Source organism: Callospermophilus lateralis, chromosome 3 (genome assembly GCF_048772815.1).
Source record: "Callospermophilus lateralis isolate mCalLat2 chromosome 3, mCalLat2.hap1, whole genome shotgun sequence".
NCBI lineage: Eukaryota > Metazoa > Chordata > Mammalia > Rodentia > Sciuridae > Callospermophilus > Callospermophilus lateralis.
Genome location: NC_135307.1, coordinates 97,095,436 through 97,118,062, shown reverse-complemented (window position 1 = coordinate 97,118,062; position 22,627 = coordinate 97,095,436). Strand labels below are relative to the sequence as shown.

At 39.0% G+C, this 22,627-nt stretch overlaps 1 protein-coding gene across 1 annotated transcript in view; it reads right to left on the bottom strand.

The window, feature by feature from the left end:
* Positions 1-22,627, bottom strand: part of Tmod2 (tropomodulin 2) — a 44,727-nt gene that overhangs the window by 10,084 nt on the left and 12,016 nt on the right. The window contains exons 2-7 of the mRNA XM_076850788.2: positions 22,055-22,252; positions 20,281-20,437; positions 15,590-15,712; positions 11,059-11,145; positions 7,444-7,574; positions 5,614-5,721 (exon numbers count right to left, since the gene is read on the bottom strand). Of these exons, the coding sequence (XP_076706903.1) occupies positions 5,614-5,721; positions 7,444-7,574; positions 11,059-11,145; positions 15,590-15,712; positions 20,281-20,437; positions 22,055-22,180 (732 nt within the window). The 5' untranslated portion in view covers positions 22,181-22,252. The remainder of the gene's footprint in view (positions 1-5,613; positions 5,722-7,443; positions 7,575-11,058; positions 11,146-15,589; positions 15,713-20,280; positions 20,438-22,054; positions 22,253-22,627) is intronic.

The window sequence follows — 22,627 nt, the reverse complement described above, 5'->3', positions numbered from 1 at the left end:
GGGTAATAACTATAGCTAATAATTTATTGTATATTTAAAATTAGTTAGAAGCCAGGCGCTGTGGCTGTACAGAATCCCAGCTGCTCAGGATGCTGAGGCAGGATGCTGAGGATCAATCATGAGGTTAAAGCCAGCCTCAGCAAAAGCAGGGCACTAAGCAATTCAGTGCGACCCAGTCTCTAAATAAAACACAAAATGGGGCTGGGGATATAGCTCAGTGGTCGAGTGCCCCTGAGTTCAATCCCTGGTACCAAATAAGTAAATAAAAATAAAAAAAGAAGAGCCAGGAGTAGTGGTACATGCCTCTAATCCCAACTACTGGGGAGTCCAAGGCAGGAGGATTGCAAGTTTGAGGCCAGCCTCAGTAACTTTGAGAGACCCTGTCTCAAAAAAAAAAAAAAAAAAAAAAAAAAGGACTAACAATGTAACTCAGTGGTAAAGTGCCCCTGAGTTCAATCCCCAGTACCAAATAAAATAAAATGATTAATAGACTTTAAATATTCCTAACATAAGGAAATCATAAATGTTTGAGGTTGTAGATTGCTGATTACCCTGATTTTCTCATTATGTATTGTACATATGTATAAATATGTCACATTTACCTCATAAATATACAAAATCATTATGCATCAATAAAAATTTTAAATGGCCATTATCTTTTTTAAAATTTTTTTTAGTTTTACATTGATACAATATCTTTATTTATTTTTTATTTATTTTTATGTGGTGCTGAGGATGGAACCCAGGGTCTCTCACATGCGAGGCAAGTGCTCTACCACTGAGCCACAACCCCAGCCCCAAAATGGCCATTATCTTGAAGAATCGCTAAAATACAGAAAACAGAAAAATTGATGGAGAAAATAGCACAAAAAATAATAATAGAATCAGCTTTGTCTTTATCATATATTATATATTGTTGCCTGAGATATCAGAGGTAAGCCCCATTTGGAGTGTTTCATTAAAGAACTGCCTTCAGAACAGATGGAAAAGCTGGAGCAGATGGAAAGCACACCGCCCTCCCTGCAGCTTTCCGGAAGAAGAGCAGCTGCCAGCATGACTGCCAATGGCAGATCTCCTGAAAAGAGTCATCACCTGGGACAAAAGCAAGACAGAGGTCTGGGATTGTAGCTCAGCTGTAGAGTGCTTGCCTAGGCACCTGTGGGGCACTGGGTTCCATCCTCAATACCACATAAAAATAAATAAATCATTATGTCCATCTACAACTAACTAACTAACTAACTATAAAATATATATGTATTTACAACTAACTAACTAACTATATAGCATATGTGTGTTTGTGTGTATATATATGTATATACATATACAAGAACAAAAGTGAGACAGAAACTGAGGTATCTCCAGACCTTCATACCAGATGCAGTATAGGAAGCAGGGGCAAGGTAGCTGTGTCAGGAATGAAAGGCACTGAATGTACCTCTCCCAGAATGCAGTTCTCTTAACTAACAATTACAGGGGCCTCCCAGGCTGTATCACACACTAGGAGAAGGTTTCTGGTCAATTCACCTACCTGCTGAAAAAAAGCACTCACTCATTTACTCATTCACTCATTCACTCATCTGTCAGGTTTCTACTGTGTTGCTCCCTCCGGCAGTAGAGAAGACAAAAATATATGTCCTCAGGGAGCTTATCATTGAGCAGGAAGATCAATAGTTAATAAATAAAATAAATAGCTTGAAAGATGGTGAGACAGATGGAAAAAAAAAAGAGGGCTCCCTTTTAGGGACAAGTCTATTGGTGGAATAGATCTACTCAACTGCAGAAAAAATAATCCCACTTTATATAAAACAACCTTGCTCTATATTCCCAAATATGACTGGGCAATCATATTGCCAGACATGATGGGAAAGTCAACATCATGAAAGAGAAAAGCCAATTGAATGAACAGAATAACCCAAAAGAAAAATCAATGTAAAATTTTAAATTATTACTATCCACTTCTCCCTTCCTCCTCCCCACTGGGAAAAGAAAAGGCATTGCCTACATAAAATAGGTACTGGCTATTACATTGTTAAAAAAAAAGAAAAGAGGAATGAGAATGTATTTTGAAAATAAAAAATACCATATTGAAATAAAAGGAAGTAATAGATACCCAGAATTTTAAAAAATTAGCATGGATGAAGACCAAGTTGGTAAGCTAGAAGACAAAGCTAATATTTCTAAGGATGTAGAGTAAAAAGACAAAGAAAGAAAATATGAATAAAATGTGAGTGAGTACAGATTGCCCTCACCGTTTACAATAATAAAAAAATTACCTAAGATGATGAGTAAAAATATAAATTTCTGCATACTACTGGCTTTCCACCTTGATTGTATGTTAGAATGATCTGGGAGCTTTAAAGTGAATCATGTGCAGACAGGATTAACACCACTTTAAAGTTATAAAGACAACAACCAGAAGAATGAAAAATTGCTAAGGGGATTGCTTCTAGGGAGTAGAACAATGAAGTTCTAAACTATTTTAATTGTTTTTATTGCAGAAAAGATGAGAAGGAGGAGGGGGAGAAGGAATTCAACATGGAAGTTGAAAAGGGTTTCTCATCCTTGGCATGACTGGCATTTGGGGGTGGAGAACTCTTTGTTGTGGGAGGTGAGCCTGTGTCCTGCAAGATGTTTAGGAGTATCTCTGGCCTGAGATCCATTAAATTCCAATAGCACTCCTCCCAGTCATGACAACCAAAATCTCCAGACACTGCCAAGTGTCCCCTGGAGGGCAAAAGAACTCTTGGGTCGAGAACCACTGGAGTAGAAGAATAATCCTGTATTAGACAATTGCTTGAACTGCAAAGAAAGCTCCAGGATTTGGACTGACAGTATGGTACACCATGTGACTTTAAGAATCTTTACTCAGTATTCAACTTTTAATTGAAATTAAACATACACATTTTAATCAGAACACCAGAGGGGAATATATCAAGCCTTTCCTTTTGGACACTCAAGCTTTGGGATTTACTTTCAGCTTTAGAATAACAAAATGTCAGAGCAATTAGTCCTTTACAAAAAGTTGCAGGACCTCATGGCAAGCAGCCAGAATCTTGCCGATTTCTTTTAAACTTCAGAAAACACTTTTCTCATACTGAATAAAATAGAGGAGACCCAGCCAAACAACCCTGGGCTGTAGGCCCAAGTTCACTTTAGTTCAGCAAATATTTGAGAATCAATTACATGTTCTAGGAATAATAATGTTAGTAAAACAAAGACCAGATTTCTTAAATGATACATAAATAATTTGAGTAGAAATGCATTTTTAAAGAAAAGGTTTTGTTTTCTGTACTTTACAGGATTGTATCAAAATCCAATTTTCTAAGTTGCCCAAATGGGCAACTTAGAAACATGTAGCTATTGACTTCTTAAAAATGAGCTAATCCTATAACCACCATATGACTCAGTTATACCACTCCTTGTTATTTATCTTAAGGAATTAAAGTCATTGTACTATAGTGATACATGCATACCAATGTTTATAGCAGCATAATTCACAATAGTCAAAGTCTGGAACCTACCCAGGTGTCCATAATGAATGAATGAATAAGGGAAATGTGGTCTATATACACAAAGAAATTTTATTCAGTCATAAAGAAAAATGAAATCATATCACTTGCAGAAAAATGGATAAAATTTGAGAACATTATGGTAAGTGAAATAAGCCAAACACATAAGGTCAAGAGTTGGATGTTTTTTCCTCATATATGGCAGCTAGAGAGGAAAAACAAAAAGAAGGTGGCGAGAGGGGACCAAAAAAATCATGAAAATCAAAGGGAGATCAGTATAGGAGAGGCATCAAGGAGTGGGATGTGAGAGGGAGAGGGGAAGTGCTGGGGAGTGATAATTGGCCAAATTATAGTTATATTGTGTGAATGTATGAATATGAAACAACAAATCCTACCATTATGTACAACTATAATGTACCAATAAAAATGTGGAAAAACAAAGTACGTAATACAAAGATAAAGTACCTTAGGAAAAAAAACGTAAAATACAATAAAATAAAACATATTCAAAAGTATATTTTAAGTAAAATATTAGAATTAATTTAACCTATTTATATATTTTTAATTATAGGTGGACACAATATCTTTATTTTACTTTTATGTGGTGCTGAGGATCAAACCCAGTGCCTCATATATGCTAGGCGAGCGCTCTACCCCTGAGCCACAATCCCAGGCCCCAATAATACCAACATTTTATACATATTTGGGTCTTCTCTTTTTGTTGGAATGTAACAAGGGCAAATTCTATTCATATCCCTATAATGCTATCAATATGGCTATATGGAAGTATTTGGGCCATGGTGAATTGAACTTGATTACAGGTGACTTACATTTACATCCTGGGTTGACCACATACTGTATAATCTTAAATTACTCAACCTTTGTGAGCCTTAGCTGCCTCACCTGTAAAATGGGACTAATGTCATTTCTCATACACATAGCTGGTCTATATTAACAACAATCCTAAAAGTGCCTTGTTGAATCTATATTTGAAACTTAAATAGAAAAGTCTTTTAAAAAATTTTCTTTTATTTTACTACCTATTTATTTATAGGTATTGGGGATTGAACCTAGGGACTCTTAATACTGAGCTACATCCCCAGCCCTTTTAATTTTTTTTTTATTTTGAGATAGGGTCTCCCTAAATTCCTAACTGGCCTTAAACTTGTGATCTTCTTGCCTCAACCTCTTGAGCCACTGGGAGCCACTGCCCAGTTAGAAGCTGTCTCTTGAAATTCTTGGCTTCAGGGTTCAGTCATAATAATTTGAAGATCTCTGTTCCTTGTGGGGGTAATGAACCAATTTTCAACCTACAGAAAAGTTCTTCCCTGACAAGGGCGTAACTGTAAGATGAATCATCTGGGACCAGCTAGATGTGGCCACAGAAGGTTTCTCTTAACACCTTAAGAATAGAATTATTTTTCACAATTGTGTGGTGTTACCTGCTTCTGGATAAATATGAATTCACCTGATCCTATCAGCAAACCTCAACTATATGAAGAAACTACGTTCTAGAGAAGTACTACAGGAAGGATAACAATGATAACTAGTAGTATTTACTTGAGTTAAGGGACTTCTGAAGTACCTAAAATGCTTAGAAGGAAAAGGAATTTTGATTGTTGTTTTTCATATTTTTGTCAACAGAATGTAAAAAAAGTGTGTCTCTGCATTTGGTTGTTTAAAATACTTTGGTAACATGTTAATCCATTTAAAAAATTAAAATGAAATACACTTTAACATTTTTTTATATGTGCCAAGTTCCTGCAGGAGTTTGGAGCAGGATCCAAAGGATTCAACAAAAAGTTAATATGGAAGAAAAAGTTTCAGAAAATTTGTACTAAGTACAGAACAAACCCTAAAAATTTATTTAGCTAAATGCCAAACTTACTTTGCTTTTTGAGTAAAACCAGCGAGATTCTAATGTTAATTCAAACTGCTTCACAGTTGGTTTATGAAGTTTTACCCTCATTTAACTTTAATTCCACTTACTAACTATGCACAATTTAAATTTACCATATCTAAAAATTGTATATTAATTAAAAACAAATTAAAAAGTTTCAAGTGAATTAAAAATTCATGTTATATTTCTAAGAATTTTACTCACAATGGCCACAGGGTCATTGCTGCGGGTTGCAGCCAGGCTGAACTTCTTTACATGAGTGTTGGTCTCCAGAACCTTTGCAAATTCTTTCAAGGTTGGAATCGGAATGTTCTAAAACAGAGAAGACTTTGCTAGCTGATAGATAAACCATTCTACAACACACTACCCTCAAGTTAAAGTCCTACAACTTCTTTTGTTTTGGTGCAGAGATTGAATCAGGGCCTTGTACTAAGGATATATTCTATTTCTGAACTAAACTCCTAGCACCCCCTACAAATTGTAAATACCATTTATGTTTCTTAAACTGTCATTATTATTTTAAATACCATGTATGTGTTTAGATAGCTAGATAATGCTTGAAAAGGGGTTCATGACCCATTCTTAGGCAACCAGCTATCCTGAGCCCATAGCACCACTTAAGAGTCCAATAAGGGAATCTAGTACATTCTGGCATTCTCTTTTCTCTAACCAAGGAATTATACACATACCATGCTTGGTCATTATTTCTTTTGTTCTCTATAGCTTAGGCAGATGGCCCTATTTGCCCATCTTTTAATATATCATGGTCTGTCTCTCCTCCATATCTTTAGATGTGGTTTCCTTTTGCCAGAAAACTCCTTTTGTCTTTTTCTCTGATTAAATTCTACTCATCTTTTAAAATCCAGCTGAAATACCTCCTCCTTTGTTTATTGGCTTTCCTAGGCAGCATTAAAATTTTCCTTCCCTACAATTCCATACATTTGGGGGCTTAACACATCATGTTTTAATTGTTTCATGTTTTTCTACTAATATAAGTTTTTCAGAGTAAAGAATAAATCTTACTCATCTTTATACTCTTTCATACAGCACTAAGCACAGTACTGACTATTGGGGAGGGAGGTGATATGAGATATAGCTAGCAGTGAACAAGTTCTGGCTGCACTGTAGATGTGTGACCTTAGCAACTTAAGCTCATTAAGTCTCACTGAGGATTAAATGACATAATAAATTTCAAGAGGTATGGCATGTAGTCAATACTCAATAAAGGTGCTGTTATTATTAAATGCCAGGAATTGGCCAAATACCTTAAGCAACGTTTAGACACACAACATCCCTTCCCCTCCCTTTGAGAGCAGAATAACTTTTTGCCAAATAGAATAAAATGGAAGTGACAATCTGTGGCTTCAGAGGCCAGATTGTAAAAGGTATTAGGGCTTTCTCTTTGCTCTTTCATTCTTGGATCACTTTTTTGGGGGAAGCCAGCAGTCATGGTGTGAGGACACTCAGGCAGCCCTAATGTGGATATTGAGGCCTCCTGTAAAAAACACATGGGTGTGCCATCTTGGAAATGGATCCTTCTGTATCATCAGGCCTTCAGATTGGAGTCTGGCTAAGAGTTTCACTATAGCCTCAGTTCAAACCCTGAGTCAACTACTCTTCTGTGTCATTCTCACATTTTTGACCTCACATCTGTGTGAGATAGGAGCTTGAGATGTACCTCAGTGCCGTAGAACTTGCCTACCATGAGTTCGATTCCCAGAACTGGAGGTGAAACACATCTGTATGAAATAATAAATGTTTGTTGTTTGAAGCCTTTGAGTTTCAGAGTAATTTGTTATTCAGCAATAGATATAACTAATGCACTATGTTTAAATGAATACTATGATTCTTTTCAAATAATTCTAGAAATAGCTTTTTTTAAAAATCCACTTTTTTTGCATAGGATATCTTGCCTCAAAATCAGTGATAACAAAGGCCAGAAAATGGGTATTAAAAGCAGGCCACCAGTCATCTCCAATAAGTTTTCTGACCTCATGATAAATCAGGTGGCTGATGACGATGATAATGAAATACCTTGATGTTGTTGAGGTTGACTTCTTGAAGGCTGGGATCATTGGCTTTCATCTGTTGCAGACTGACTTCCACATTTGTGGGATTGGGTGGTTCCTCAAATATTGGCTTGACCTTTTCACCTTTGACCACATCTAAAACACAAGTTTTGATTTAAAAGAGAAAATACAAAGTCTTTCCTATCAAAATAGAGATGACTTCCTCCCCAAATGGTAGTTCTTCCATGTGCTCTGATTCTAATAATACTGTAATATCAATGACGGTAGGCTTATTCTCAAGCATGGAAGTGACATAGCTCTGAGTTAAAGTTTGGAAGATTGGTACTTCTCAACCACAATGAGAAGTCTCATGCTGGGAGTGGTGGTGAACACCTGTAATCCCAGTGATTCAGAAGGCTGAGGCAGGAAGATTGCAAGTTCAAGGTCAGCCTCAGCAATTTAGCAAAACTCTCTTAGTGAGACCCTGCCTCAAAATAAAAAAATAAAAAGGATGGGGGATGTACTACTTTCAGACTATTATCACTAGACCACAGATTTGAGATGCAAAAAAAATATCATAATGAGTCTCTTCATTTTCCAAATCTTATTTATTTTGGTGGGGGGTGAGTGGTTAGGGATTGAACCTATGACCTCACTCATAACTAAGCATGTTTTCTACCATTAAGCTAACCCTCCAAGCCTGCACTTCCTGAATCTTAATACTCCTTTGGGCTCTTGATCATACTCCACCCTCTTCTGATTTCTGTTTTAGAATTTTAGGTTTGAGGAAGATATGAAAAGACAAAGGAATGGAAAAGAATGGAAGATTTCTCAAAAGCAAATAATAGAAAATTATACACACACACACACACACATGTTTATATACACACACAAAGGGTTAATATTCTAATATAGACGGAGCTTCTACATATCGGTAATACAACCTAATTAAAGATGGACAAATTGATACATTGAGAAGAATCTGTCACTCAAATTATGTCATTTGCAGGAAAATAAATGAAACTTGAGAAGAGGTATGCTGCTCAATTATGTTAAGCAAAATAAGCCAAATTCAGAAAGTCATGGGTCATAGGTTTTCTCTCATGTGGAAGCTAGAGAGAAAAAAGGAAAGGAAAGGTGGGGTGCCGCAGTCTGGCTGGGCACAAAATAACCGAGCCGCCACACAGCCTTGTAGGTTCAAAACAGGAACTCCTTTATTCTCCTCACTTCCGTGAACGCCATGCACGAGGCCTTCTCCTGGGACACACCACACACCAACTGGAAATCCCTCCTCCGGCACTTCCCCAACCAATGGGAACTCTCCGAGAATCCCCGGGAGAACTCCAAAGTAGCACGAGAATTCCAAAGTAGCAGGCAGAGGCCAGGCGGACAGCAGGGGTCTAATATTACAATTGAATACACAGCTTAACATAACCATTATCATCTCAATGGCTTGCTGGCGTCACCCTCTCTACCACTCATTCTGGCAAAAATGCCATGCGTCATTCCGACTCGGCTATGGCCCTCAGCAGTGGGGCACATCTCATGAAAATTGAAGGCAGATCAGTAGAGGAAGGGGAGCACGGGGAGGATGGAGGAGAGGGAAAGGAGAAATACCGGGCAATGATAATGGCCAAATTATATCATTATCATGTAACAAGAATTCATTGGTGTATAATTATAATACACCAATAAAAATATGGGAAAAATAAATTTAAAAAAGGCAAAAAAAGAAACTGTCACTCAACTAAGAAACATAAAAAATAATTAAACTCCAAAATTAAAAATGAGGTACTACTTCATTAGTAAAAAACTAAAAAATGGTAAGATTTAGAGTGGCAACAATGTGTGTACATGGGGGAAGTATCCTTATATCTTACTGGTGAGAATGTAAATTTATGCAAATATTTTTGGGAGAGTAATTTGATATTACATATCAAAATTTAAATTTGCATACTATACAACCTAGCAATTTTATATCTAGAAGTCTAACCTACAGAAGAAGAGAGCATAAATACATAGATATACATGCAGGAATATTTACTGATAAATTATTTGTGATAGCAAAATCTGATAAACAAAATGTTAATCAGTGTGAAAATAGTTAAATTTAGCATAATAACCTAACAGGATGCTATCTATTCATTACAAGAATGAAATAAACATACACATACTGTTAAGAGATCACATTTTGAAAAGAAGTCAATGATACTTGTGTGTGTGTGTGTGTGTGTATGTGTGTGTGTGTGTGTGTGTGTGTGTGTGTGTGTATCAACTCAGAAGATCATGTACTGGATTGCTAATAGCAAGCATGTTAAAATGCTACCCTTTGATAATGAAGCTTAAAAAGATGAGCCTTTCATATCTATAAATACATAAGAAACCAGAAGGCTGGGACTATGGCTCAGTGGTAGGGTGTTTGCCTAGTATACATGAGGACCTGTGTTCCATCCCCAGCAGCCCACACAAAAATAAATAAATAAAAATAACGATTTCCATTTCTTAAAATGAACAAACAAACAAACAAACAACAACAACAACAACAAAAGAAAAAAACAGCCAGGTATGATAGCACATGCCTGTAATCCCAGCAATTTGGGAAGCTAAGGCAGGAGGATTGCAAGTATGAGAACAGCCTCAGCAACTTAGTGAGACTCTTGTTTCTAAATAAAAAATAAAAAGGACTGGCGTTGTAGCTCAGTAGTAAAGTGCCCCTCATTCAATCCCTGGCATAGGAGAGAGAGAAACAGGGAAGGGAGAAAGAGAGGGAGGGAAACAAAATCTGAAAAAAAAAATAAAAAGGAAAAGAAACAAGGATATTGCTCATTGTCTGGCTAAATTACCCATGATAAATGCTACTTCATAAATACATTACTGACTAGAAGGCATCTCCCAAAGCTCCATCAGTGGGAATAAAATATAATTAATCCAAGCAAAGCTATGATATGCTGTGAGTTTTCACAGCACCTGGATCACGCTGTACAAAGATTGCCTGATTAGGGGTCCATCCCTACTCTGCACAGATAAGTTCCTTTGGGTAGGAATCATTTTTAATTTGTATCTAAGCCTAGAACACTCTGGACATAAGGTAGGTATTTAGGTGACTGATGAATGAGTAACTGAGAGAGTTTAATTAACTGTATACTTCTCCAGGAAACACTGAAATAGAAGACAGTGGACTGGAACTTCTCTGGGCCAAGAAGTCCACGCCAGCATGTCCTTCACGCTCTCTGGAGGAAGGAGGTACTCAAATTCTAATGCAAGCATCCATTATTGAGACAAAAAGACACTTGAACAGAGAAGAGAACTTTGTCATGTTACCATCATCGATTAAAACACCCTTAGGAACATGAAACTTCACCTTCAGTGCTGGCTATGTAACCTTTTTTTTTTTTTTTTTTTTTTTTAAACCAACAATTTTCTCTTTTTACTGAACAGACCTACTAAGAAAGTGTGCTCTGGGCAAAATACACAGGCTAGCACCAGTTACACTGCCAGACAGAGCTCCTCTCATCAGCTTCTCTGTGATGAATGACTGTACAGAGTCTGATGATCCTTGTGAAATGACACAGTGCCTTCCTCCTACCAGCAATGTGTGAGGCTCCGAAGCCTCATGGACCCCAATCCCACATCCACTCACTTCTTACAGGCCCCTTGCCACCTTTGTCGTTGGTTGTTTCTTCATCAAACTTTGGATTGTTCAGCAAATTGTGTACTCCAAGGACAGCTAAAAACAAAGACAACAATGAATGAGCATTAAGTTTGGAGAAGCACGTTAGGATATTCATGGTGTTAATTTGCTCCTTGAAGAACAGTTCTTTAGATCATGAAGATAAGTCTCTAGGTTCCCTTTACTTGCACAGTGTGTGGTATATGTAAAGTGCTAAAGAAACTTATTTTAAAAACCCTCCTTCCAAGACTACCAGCGAGCTTAAATGTCTTTCTATATCTAAATGTGTAAAATCATTTTGAGTCTGAGAAACAATGGTCTACTTATGTTCCCCAATCACTAAATAACTGTTTGGATCCCCTTGGATCCCCTAGTTAAGTAGACTCAACCATTCTGTTTTCCATCTGCAAAATGAGAATGTGGGACTGAGTCTCAGGATTTTGAAGATCTAATATTATATAGATTATTGCATATATCTTTCCAGAGGCAAAAATTAAAAAGATAGAGACTCTCTTTTAGCATAAACCTCCCTGTCTCTCAGTGCTAAAAGAAGTTGTTCTTTCCCCACCTTCAATCAGCATCTCCAGGTGGGACATAAAAGTGACACCAGCAATAAAAGGTCAGTTAAACATTCTGATGTTAGTCTCCTGTATTACACAGAACTTGCACTAGGAGGCAGCACACTATGCAGGAAGCCACCCTGGGGCAGATGAGTGAGGCAGGCCAAAGCTAGTGAAATTACAAGAGAGAAGCAGAGGAGTGCCTGAGATTCTCATCAGTCATACTGTAAGCTACAAAGGAGGGAGGCGGCCAGCACAGCACACGGAAGGGCAAATGGTTAGCACCAACAAGAATAAGAATTAAGGTCTGGGGTATGGCTCGGTGGTGGAGCATTAAGCTTTGAGCTCAATCCCTAACACTGTAAAAAAAGAAAAAGGGAAAAAAAAAAAAGTGAAAATTGGAAACAAATAAATAAATAAATATAGTTAAAGGGACTCCAGAGCAGTCAGAGTTTGAATCCTGTCACATACTGTGTGACTTGGGAAGTTACTAAATACCTATTTTCTCATCTCTAAAATAGAGATAATGATTATACTTTATCTATTATAAGGATTACATGACTTCCTCTTATGTGTCAGTCACTACTCTACATGCTTTGCAAATTCTTGCTAAATAAATAAATAATTTGTTACCATGGCTCTGGCATTGTCTTAGGGAGATGTCCTTTTAGTAAATCCAACCCACTGAGACCATACAACAAGCACTCCTTCTTGCTCTAGCCCTATACTCACCAAGGAACTTCTACTTATAATTTGTGTCCCATTTCCAAATTTTATTTATTTAGTGATTAAAAAATGAGTTTTCAGGGTTGAGTGTGTAAGAGTGCTTACCTAGCATGTGTGAGGCCCTGGGTTCAAAACCTAGAGCCAGGAAAAAAAAAGATGGAGCATCACTACGTTGTCTGGCTAGCTCTGAACTCCTGGGCTCCAGTGATCCTACTGTCTCAGCCTCCCTAGCAGTTGGGACTACAGGTGCTCACCAACACACCCAGCAGAAGTTTTAATATTTGTTTTAGCTGTTTCCTATCAATCTGGCTAACAGGTCAGTTCTCATCAGCCTACTCTAATCTGACTGCTTCTATGTGTATTAACAAAATCAAATCTCTAGAACAGCAGGACTAAGAACTAGATTCTGGGCACTGACCACATGAGATATGGCCAAGAAGGGGAGGCAAAGTCTTAAGAGATCTTCTGACCTTTCCTTCCTGCTCTGTATCTGCCACAATAATATGGGCAATGCACTAACACTTTTTCTTATCTAAACCTGACTGTTTGTCAGTCCATACACTCATGGAGCTGCTATTAGTCTTCTGGAAGATTTACCCAAGAGAAGATGCTGCCAACCACCCAGCCAGGCTTCCTCTTGAGTTCCTGGGGAGCATGTGATGATGGAGCAAGGCTGAGTCAGGATAAACAGGGACAGTTGTCTATGTGGATAATCTCTCTGGTTTTACTGTATGGATTTCAGGATCTAGAATCTGCCAAATGATTGGTGTTTTTCCCTTTCTCCTTTTTCAGGCATTTTCTGGGAATAGAAGTCCTGCCCTACATTCTCCCTTTGGGCAATTCCAGTAGAGACTATGAGACAATCTTTAGGAGGAGCCGTAACCATGATAGGATTTCTCCATAGTAACCACAGGGCTAAGAAGACCAGTTACTGCAAAGCACCTTCTTCGCCAGGAAATGCAGGTACCTCATCTTCTGTAGGGACCTCTGAAGGGTTCACAGTGATGACCTTTGTATCAACAGCTGACATCAACACAGAAGAAATGAAAATGTGGCTGAGATGGTGGCATGTATTAGAGAAAGCCATAGCTGGCTCTGCTGGGAGGAAGATTATTATTATATATGTCTTCTAGGAGAATAAAAATAATTCTTGCAGTGGACTGTTTTTTAATTAACTTTTAAATTTGTTTTAATTAGCTATACATGACAGTAGAATGCATGTATGCACTTTGATATATCATACATAGATGGGATATAATTTTTCATTTTTTTAGTGTACATGTTGCAGATCATATTGGTCATATAGTCACATATATACATAAAGTAATAATTTCTGTTTCGTTCTACTATGTTTTCTATCCCCACATTACTTCCCTTCCCCTCCCTTCACTTCTCTCTAACCTAATTTAAGGTAACATTATTCTTCTCTAGTGCCCTCTACCTCATTGTGAATTAGCATCTGTATATTAGAGAAAACATTCGGCCTTTGGTTTTTTGGGATTGGCTTATTTTGCTTAGCATGATATTCTCCAACTCCATCCATTTACTGGCAACTGTCATAATTTCACTCTTCCTTAAAGCTGAATAATATTCCATTGAGTACATATACAACATTTTCTTTATCTATTCATCTATTGAAGGACACTTAGGTTGGTTCCATAGTTTAGCTATTGCGAATTGAGCTGCTATGATCATTGATGTGGCTGCATTACTGTGTTATGCTGATTTGAAGTCCTTTGGGTATAAACCAAGCAGTGGGATATCTGGGTCAAATGGTGGTTCCATTCCCAGTTTTCTGAGGAATCTCCATACTGCTTTCCATAGAGGTCGCACCAATTTGCAGTTCCACAAGTGTACCTTTTTCCCCACATCCTCATCAACATTTATTGTTTCCTGTATTCTTGTTGATTGCCATTCTGAGTGAGATGAAATCTTAGAGTAGTTTTGATTTGCATTTCTCTAATTGCTAGATATGTCACTTTTTCATATATTTGTTGGTTGATTGTATTTCTTCTTCTGTGAAGTGTCTGTTCAGTTCCTATGCTCATTTATTGATTGAGTTACTTGTTTTGGGGGGTTCAGTTTTTGAGTTTTTTATATATGCTAAAGATTAATGCTTTATCAGAGGTGCATGTGGTAAAGATTTTCTCCCAATCTGTAGGCTCTCTCCTCACGTTATTGTTTCTTTGCCAAGAATAATCTTTTTAATTTGAATCCATCCCACTTATTGATTCTTGATTTTACTTCTTGTGCTTTAGGGGTCTTGTTAGAAAGTCAGATCCTATGCCAACATGGTGAAGACTTGGGCCTTCTTTTTCTTCTATTAGGCACAGGGTCTCTGTTCTACTGCCTAAGTCTTTGAGCCACTTTGAGTTGATTTTTTGGTGGACTGGTTTTCAAGGCACCTTTCCCTTTGGTGCCCTAATAACACTGTGTGTGTGTGTGTGTGTGTGTGTGTGTGTGTGTGTATACATTTGGAGGAGACTTAATGTACAAAAATGCTAGTATATGAAAGAAATCTTTCATTTTAATTTTCATTGTTTTTAAAGAGACAGGGTCTTGTTGTGCTGTGCAGGTTGGCATAGCTCCTGAGCTCAAGTGATCCTCCTACTCAGCCTCCTACAGCAGAAAATCTTTCTGAAATGGGAAAGGGTATAGGTAATTGGAGTGAAAGATTTACTTTCCATTATATTTCTTTTGTATTATTTGAGTTTTTACTGTCTGCATGTAAAATCAATTAAAATAATAATTATCATTATCATGTTTCTAGTGTTTAGAAAATGAGAAGGCAAAGAGATCTGAGCATGAATCAAGATGGATTGGTGACTATGTGGAAGAGCAGGACCTCCATGGAAATTTCATGATTACAAAATGTGATAAAACTCAATAACATGCAAAATGTGAACTCTCCTTGGAAGGCATAAAGGCTGTTATTTAGTTCTTTAAGTTCTCAACCCACCTTCACAGTTGTTTTCTGATTTTTCATAGTAACTTGAGTTTTATAGGATGGGTATTATTTGGGCATTTTACAGAGAGTTGGAGCAAAATCAGATTTTCTCATGGAGATGAAGTCACTGTATCAAGTCCTACAGCTACATAACGGCCGCAGTCAACGTGGTGGCATAATAATACTCAGTAGCTATGGAGAAGCTCAAAGCCTGCTGCGAGGGATACTAGTGCATGCCAGAGGTCACAGGGCCAGAGCTGAGGCTCACCTGCAAGGTCGTAAAGCTCAGTATCTGAGGCGCTGGCCAAGGCTTCTTCCAGTTCTGGATCCAGGGTCACCTTTTCTTCTTTACGAGTTTCTACAGGCTTTTCTTTGGGAATGAAGACTCTTCCTTTAAATCAGAAGGGGAAAAAAAATGCTGTGTGATATTGCCTTATTGGTCGGGTAAGTGCATTGAGCAAAAAGTGCAGTTGTGGCCATTAAGACCTGTATCATTAAGTTATTTCATAACCAACTGAGACTGCTGAACCTCTGGACGGTCAATAATCTACCATCAGACATGAGGAATATTAGAGGAGGAATCCTGCATTAAGTCACACAGAAATTTGAAAAATAGTTCTTAAACACTGAGGAAAAAGATGGCTTCTACTTGCCTACCACCCATAGCACTGCCTTAGGCAGGGGGAGCCCTGTTTGGGCTCTGCACCTTTGAAGGCCCCTCTCCAGTCTTCTTCTGACTACATCTCTTCCTACCAAGGGAGAATCCATGAGGCCAAAGGGACATTCCCATCCAGAATGCTAGACCGCACTCCAGGCCTCTCGGATCTTGACTTTCCCTGTTCCCAAAGTCCTGAGCCTGCTTCCAGGCTCCTGTCCATATTCATGTCCTTGATGGCAGCCCATGCTGCATTCCCAGACAATAAAAGGGCCCTTGGGGGAAGTATGGATGAAGCTTAAATGTGTGGGCCAGGGTATGTACTCAAGTACATACCCTGGCCCAGCATAGAACAGACTGATGTCCTGCATAGAATTTTTGTTAGTTCAAGAATGCTGGCCTTCTAGGTATATTAGGAGAATACATATATTTTAATGATTTGTTAGCTTTTTAAATGTTTGGGGAAAAATGGTATGTGGGTCTCTATTCGTGTTTTTTTTTTTAAGAGAGAGAGAGAATTTTTTAATATTTATTTTTTAGTTTTCGGTGGACACAACATCTTTATTTTATTTTTTTATGTGGTGCTGAGGATTGAACCCAGAACACCGTGCATGCCAGGCGAGTGCACTACCACTTGAGCCATATCCCCAGCCCCTCTATTCATGTTTTTGCTTTGGACCTTGTAAATACTGGGGCAGGACCATCCAGACAGTACTAGGAACTGGTGATCCCCCAGAGTTTTCCCTTTACATGGGGATGCTCCAATTGTGATCAGCTGGACTAATACAGTGACCTGGGGACACAGTACATCAAACAAGCCCGATTTTAGGAAAAAACCAGGGTCTCTATAATTAGAGATGGGGATCTATGAGTAGCAAGGCATTCCTTGCTTCCCATCGATGCACTCTCTGCTACCAGTTCCCATTTCAGCCTGTCACTCAGATTCCATTTATTACCACCCCTTACCTCAGAAAATGCCAATCTGAATTCTTTACTCTTTAGCCCAAACTTATGGATTGACAAATCACACTGCTGGAAGGATGGCACAGTACCTGCTCCTAACTTCCAGAAGGCCAACATACCCACATCCCACATATGCAAGGGCTGACAGGTAAACCCAGGATATTCTAGAGCCATTGCTATCGCACACCCTAGACCCACCTGCATTCCCTTTCAGTTCTTCCCAGCTTTTGACTTGAGTCTTCATTCTTTTTCGGAGCTGCTCTGACTTCTTGGTCATGATCTTTGAAATAGTCTCTTCCCTTTTGATCTTTAGAATCCCCTAAGACTCACCCCTCTATGGTCTTTGTCACCTTGGATAGAACAGACAGCTGGCTCCAGTTTTAGCCAACTGGAACACAGACCCTTTCCAGGTCTCCCTGGCTGGCCTGGCCCATCTACTGCTATGGGAAAGGAAAGGTCAAACCCAAAGTTAATAACTCTCTCATGAAAACCTTCCAGGAGATTTCCTTGATCATAGGGGTTGAATATTTCCTTATTATTTACCATTTTATCAAACGGCTGGATAAATGAATGGGAGCCAGAGCTGGGAACCCCAGAAGGGAAAGGAGGGAGGTGCTTGTGGCTGTCTGGGGAACCTTGGCAGCAGGGCCTCTATCACTGACATACATCCTGTTTCTGGGCACCACATAAGCTGCCACCTGTCCCAGAAAGAAGGAAAATATACTGGGGGACAAAGTGGGAACATGACCAGAAGATAAAAAATGAAGAAATAAAGCAAACCAATCAATAACATCTCAGCCACTGGTGCTCATGGCAAACTTAATTTTCATAGTATTTGCAAGCCTGAAACATTTCATTTTTGGTTCAGATGATTTTTTAAAAAAAATTTTCAGTTATAGAGGGACACAATACCTTTATTTTATTTATGTTTACGTGGTGCTGAGGATCGAACCCAGTGCCTCACATGTGCTAGGTAAGCGCTCTACCACTGAGCCACAACCCTAGCCTCTTATATGATCTTGCGTATAGAGTCAAAACAGGTTGTCTAATTCTTTCTACCCAGTACTGTTTAGGATTACCCTAAACATGAGGTATAGAAGTAACCCAATAGTTACCAGTGTTCAGGGCAATGCTGATGCAGATCGTTCCTGCACTGCAAGAGTTAAATCTGCACTGAAGAGTTAAATCTGGCCCCAGGACTCTAGGGCCAGCTTCCTTCAGGCTGCAACGGGAACTAAGATGTGGATTTCTCCTGAGGACCTCACTTCTGCCTCACACAGCCTCCTGCCACTCCTAGATGATTCTGCTCATCCTTCTGGGGGTACTGCATACTTCTTTCTGATCCCACCACTCTGTTTGGAAAACTTGCTCCCTGCTCATTTGAACTGTGCTACTTCCCATCCTTTTCAGCTGCAATATGACTATACCCCCCTTTTATACTTAGCTCCTGCATTTCTAACTCCCCATGATCCACCTGCAGCTTAATTTGGATCAAGAGATAATCTACCTTAGTGGGTCCTCAGACTTCTACTCCAGGAACAACAGGCAACAGCTTTCCCCTTATTATGCTGCCACTACCCTAATACTTGATGTTTATTGGTGTTTTATCAAATATTTTACATTATAATTTTTTTTTTTATAATTCAATTAGTCCAATAGCAACTGTGGTGCTTCAGAAACAGCTCTACACTTCCACAATAATCTCTGGTTATTGATCCAGTTCTTTTACTGTTCAACTTTACTTTTTAAATGACATTCTAATAGTGTATGATCCATTAAATACGCACAATATGGAGGACAGCAGTACTGCTGACTCATGCCAACTGAGAAGATAGATGCTCTGCTCTCCACCCCCTTGGTATAAAGGCTCAGAGATGGCAGTCACTTGAACCCACGCTTATCAAGTGCTTCGCTTGGGCTGATTTCTGTGCCAAGACACAAAATGACCCAGACCCACTGTGGAAATCTCAATCTGATGTGGAAAACACACCTAAGTAAATAAACAAAATGATGAATACTATCACAATTCTGTGATAGCAATACCCCGGTATCATGGTGGAATCGAGGGAACTATATCACCTGGAGGTCAGGGAAGACCTGAGGTAATGATAGCTAAGCTGAGAGCCTTAGGATATGAAAAGTGGGATGTGGGTCAGAGGGAAGAGTCCATGATAAGACAACTTGAGATGTAAAAGAACTGGGCAGGTTTGGGGAAGTGAACGCAGACAGTGGGGCTGAAGCTTAGTAAGGAAGAAGAGATGCATTCTGACAGGGGGTGGAGTCTAGACCCTCTGTGAAGACTGCAGTAAGGATCTGGGACTTAAAGCAGGAAAGTGATATGATCTGATTTGTATTTTAAAAGACTCTAGTTACTATAGGATCACCAAAGAGACACGGGTCCAAGTGACTGACTGTACTTGAGGAAGCTGACAGGCAACTGATATCATGCACTCTTCCTCCAAACGGGAGCTCAGGCTCTGAAGCCAACAGTCTCCCTGTCTTGACTCAGAGCTCAGCCTGGCGTGGAGATACATCCCCTTGCTCCTTACAGCTTTCCCAGCCCCATCTTCCTGAGGGCCATAAGTTCCTTGAGATCAAGGCTGGGTCTTACGGCAGCGGTAGTCCCAGTACTCGGTACCTGGCTCTGTATAGGAAAGGTTCTCAACAAATGCCAGATGAAGGAAGGAAGGACTGCACCAGCCTAGCAGCATAGCTCTAAGATTAGGGGTGTGGTGCTACAGCCATCCTAGGCAGGGAGTGGAAAGGCATTGTGGGGGCTTCAGCAGTTAGTAAAGCACACCAGTGTCGCTAGAACACTCCATCAACCTGTTTCATGTTTTCAAAACGTTTTCTTTGGAGTTAGATATTTTCCCCATTGGACTAATTTGAGATCATCATATCCTAAATATTCATTTAATTAGCTTGTACAGTCTGCCATGAATATTTTTCATTTTAAACAAACTAACTTTAATTTTTAAAGCAGTTTTAAGTTCACAACCAAATTAAGCAGAAACTACAGATAATCCCAACTATATCCCAAACCTTCCTACTAACAACATCCTGCACCACAGCGAAACATTTGTTATAACTGATGAATCTATATGGACACACCATTATCACCTGAAGCCCATAATTTATCTTAGGGTTCACTCTTGGTGTTGTGCATTCTATGGGTTTGGGCAAATGTAGAACAGCACATACGTATCCACCAGCCACTGTTTTAAAATTCCACATGCAGTTCATAGGTTTACTTCCATTTCCAGGTCAGTTCCCTCACTTGACTCTCCATGGCAGTACGTTAAGAGTCCCTTTGTCCCATGAGGTGCTGCTGTGGTCCTTACCTTTCTTTTCTCCAGTGAAGGGCACAAAATCCTCCCTGTCTTTCTGTTCCAAGGCCTCCTTTTCCAGGTACATAAGGAGGTGCTCGCGGTCAAACGGGCCGGTGGCTGCTTTCTGTGTCTGGTCTTTCTGTCGGAATCCAGCTGGCAGCATGGCACTCTGACAAAACAGAGGTGTGGGCAGGAAGAAAAGATATTTGCTGGACAGATACTTTGTTACTTACTCCCTCTTTCCTCTTTGCTGTATGTAGGGAAGCAGGGAGAAAGATACCTGGGCAGAGACCTGTGAGGATGGAGGGTTGGGGTCCCTGAGACATCTTCAAGGCCCTGCTTATTCTAATACCTTGTGCTGAGAGGAGGGCTCCCAAGGAGCTCAAGTACAGCAGAGATGCTGAAGCAGCCTCTGGGCCTTCTGCAGATGCCTTCTAGAATGGGTAACAAGGCCTCTTTCCTTTTTGATCATGTTTAGGTTTGGCTAGCTATGTGCCCAAGATGCTCCCAGGCAGCTGTGTGGAGACTCTAATAAGAAGCCAACATGGCTGGCTACATTTGCAACCTCTCTCCAATGGAAGCATCTGGGCAGGTAAGTGGCTATTATACTAGAGGTCAATACCTGTTTGATTAGGCCTCGAGATTTGTTCCTTAAGTTTTACAAAATAAAAAAAGACTGTACTTGTATTTTTTAAAGTGAAAACAAAGCCAGGCATGGTGGCACATGCCTTATAATCTCAGTGGCTTGATAGGCTGAGGCAAGAGGATCTCAAGTGCAAGGCCAGCCTCAGCAACAGAGTGAGACCCTATCTCAAAATAAAATAAAGTAAAAATAATGTACAAAGTATCTGACATATCAGAATATCATATAATTAATTTTAGTTATATTTTTATTTATAACAAAATCACTATTTTGAAAGTGTCTGATTTTAAGCTTAAGATAATACCATCAGTACTGAAGTGGATGCTAAGCAAACAATATAACAAGCTACTTAGCTTTTCTTTTGAAAATAAAAATATTAGAAGCTCCATTAAAATTTACTTGATATTATATAGTCATTCTAATCTATCAATTATTGTAGGATAATCAAATTATTCATTTAAAAGAAATGAGATATAAAAATCTGCATATGGAATTAGAGACCTGTCTTAAATACTACCGCAGCAGACATTTCCTAGTCTGGGATCTGATTTACAATATCACCTATACAAGTCTGTCTCTTCACTTATTAAAGGGAGATAATATGATTTATCTCAACAGATTCTGCACCTAGCAAAGTTGGTGACACATTGAAAAATCTCAGTATAATTTATCCTTTCTCCTTTTTTTTTTCTCTAAGTCTGATTACCATTTCTCCAACCATTTGAAAAGATTTTTCCTCATTTACATTAAACTGGTTTTTGAGAAATATATTTGACAAATCATAAATAGTGACTATATGAGGTTCTCTATGAATTTTTTTTCCAGTATTGGGGAACCCAGGGGCACTCTACCACTGAGCTATATTCCCAGGCCTTTTTATTTATTTTTGAGACAAGGTATCGCTAAATTGCCAAGGCTGACCTCAAACTTGAATCCTCCTGCCTCAGCATCTGGAGTATCAGAGATTACAGGCATGTGCCTCTGCCTGGCTTCTCTATGAATTTGTAAAAGTGACCCAGAACCAACTGAAGAAAAGAAGACAGAATTTGCATTTGGAGTTGAGGGTTTTCTACTATTGTGCAGGGACCAAGCCATGCTATTTACCCTGTCTATCATTAGCCACTCCAGCTCCATGTCACTAACCTCAGGATCTAGGTCATCTAGAACATTTTCCAACTGTTTCAGTTCCTCTTCTGAGAGCTTGCCAAGAAGCTCATCTTCATCAATGTTCTTGTATTTCTCCAGCTCTTTTTGAAAGGGGAGTGCCATAGCTTCTTATATGCCTTTCTCATGGACCATGCACCTTGAAGTAGTCCAGCTTCCTGAGACTTCAGATTAGCACTAATAAAAGAGAGACACTGTTGTCTTCTTTCTGCAAACAGGACTTATTAACAGAAGACAGAACTACATTGTCATTGTCATCTATGGAACAAAAATTCAAAGAAAAGGTAATATTACCTTCATCTGCATTCTCAGAGCAATGTGGCAGCTTACAACGTATTTTCATAAATAGTATATGATCTTTATTTTTTTGATCTTTACAACAGTCCTGTGAGAAAACCTGCACAGATACTCGCATTCCCATTTTACAGATGATGCCTTTGGGGTGAAGGTGACCAAGTGCCTTGCCCAAGGTCATGAAGCTGGGATGTATGTGCCTGGCCCTCTCATTCTCAGTGTAGTGAGTGCTTTCTCATCCTACTCCTTTGCCTCCCT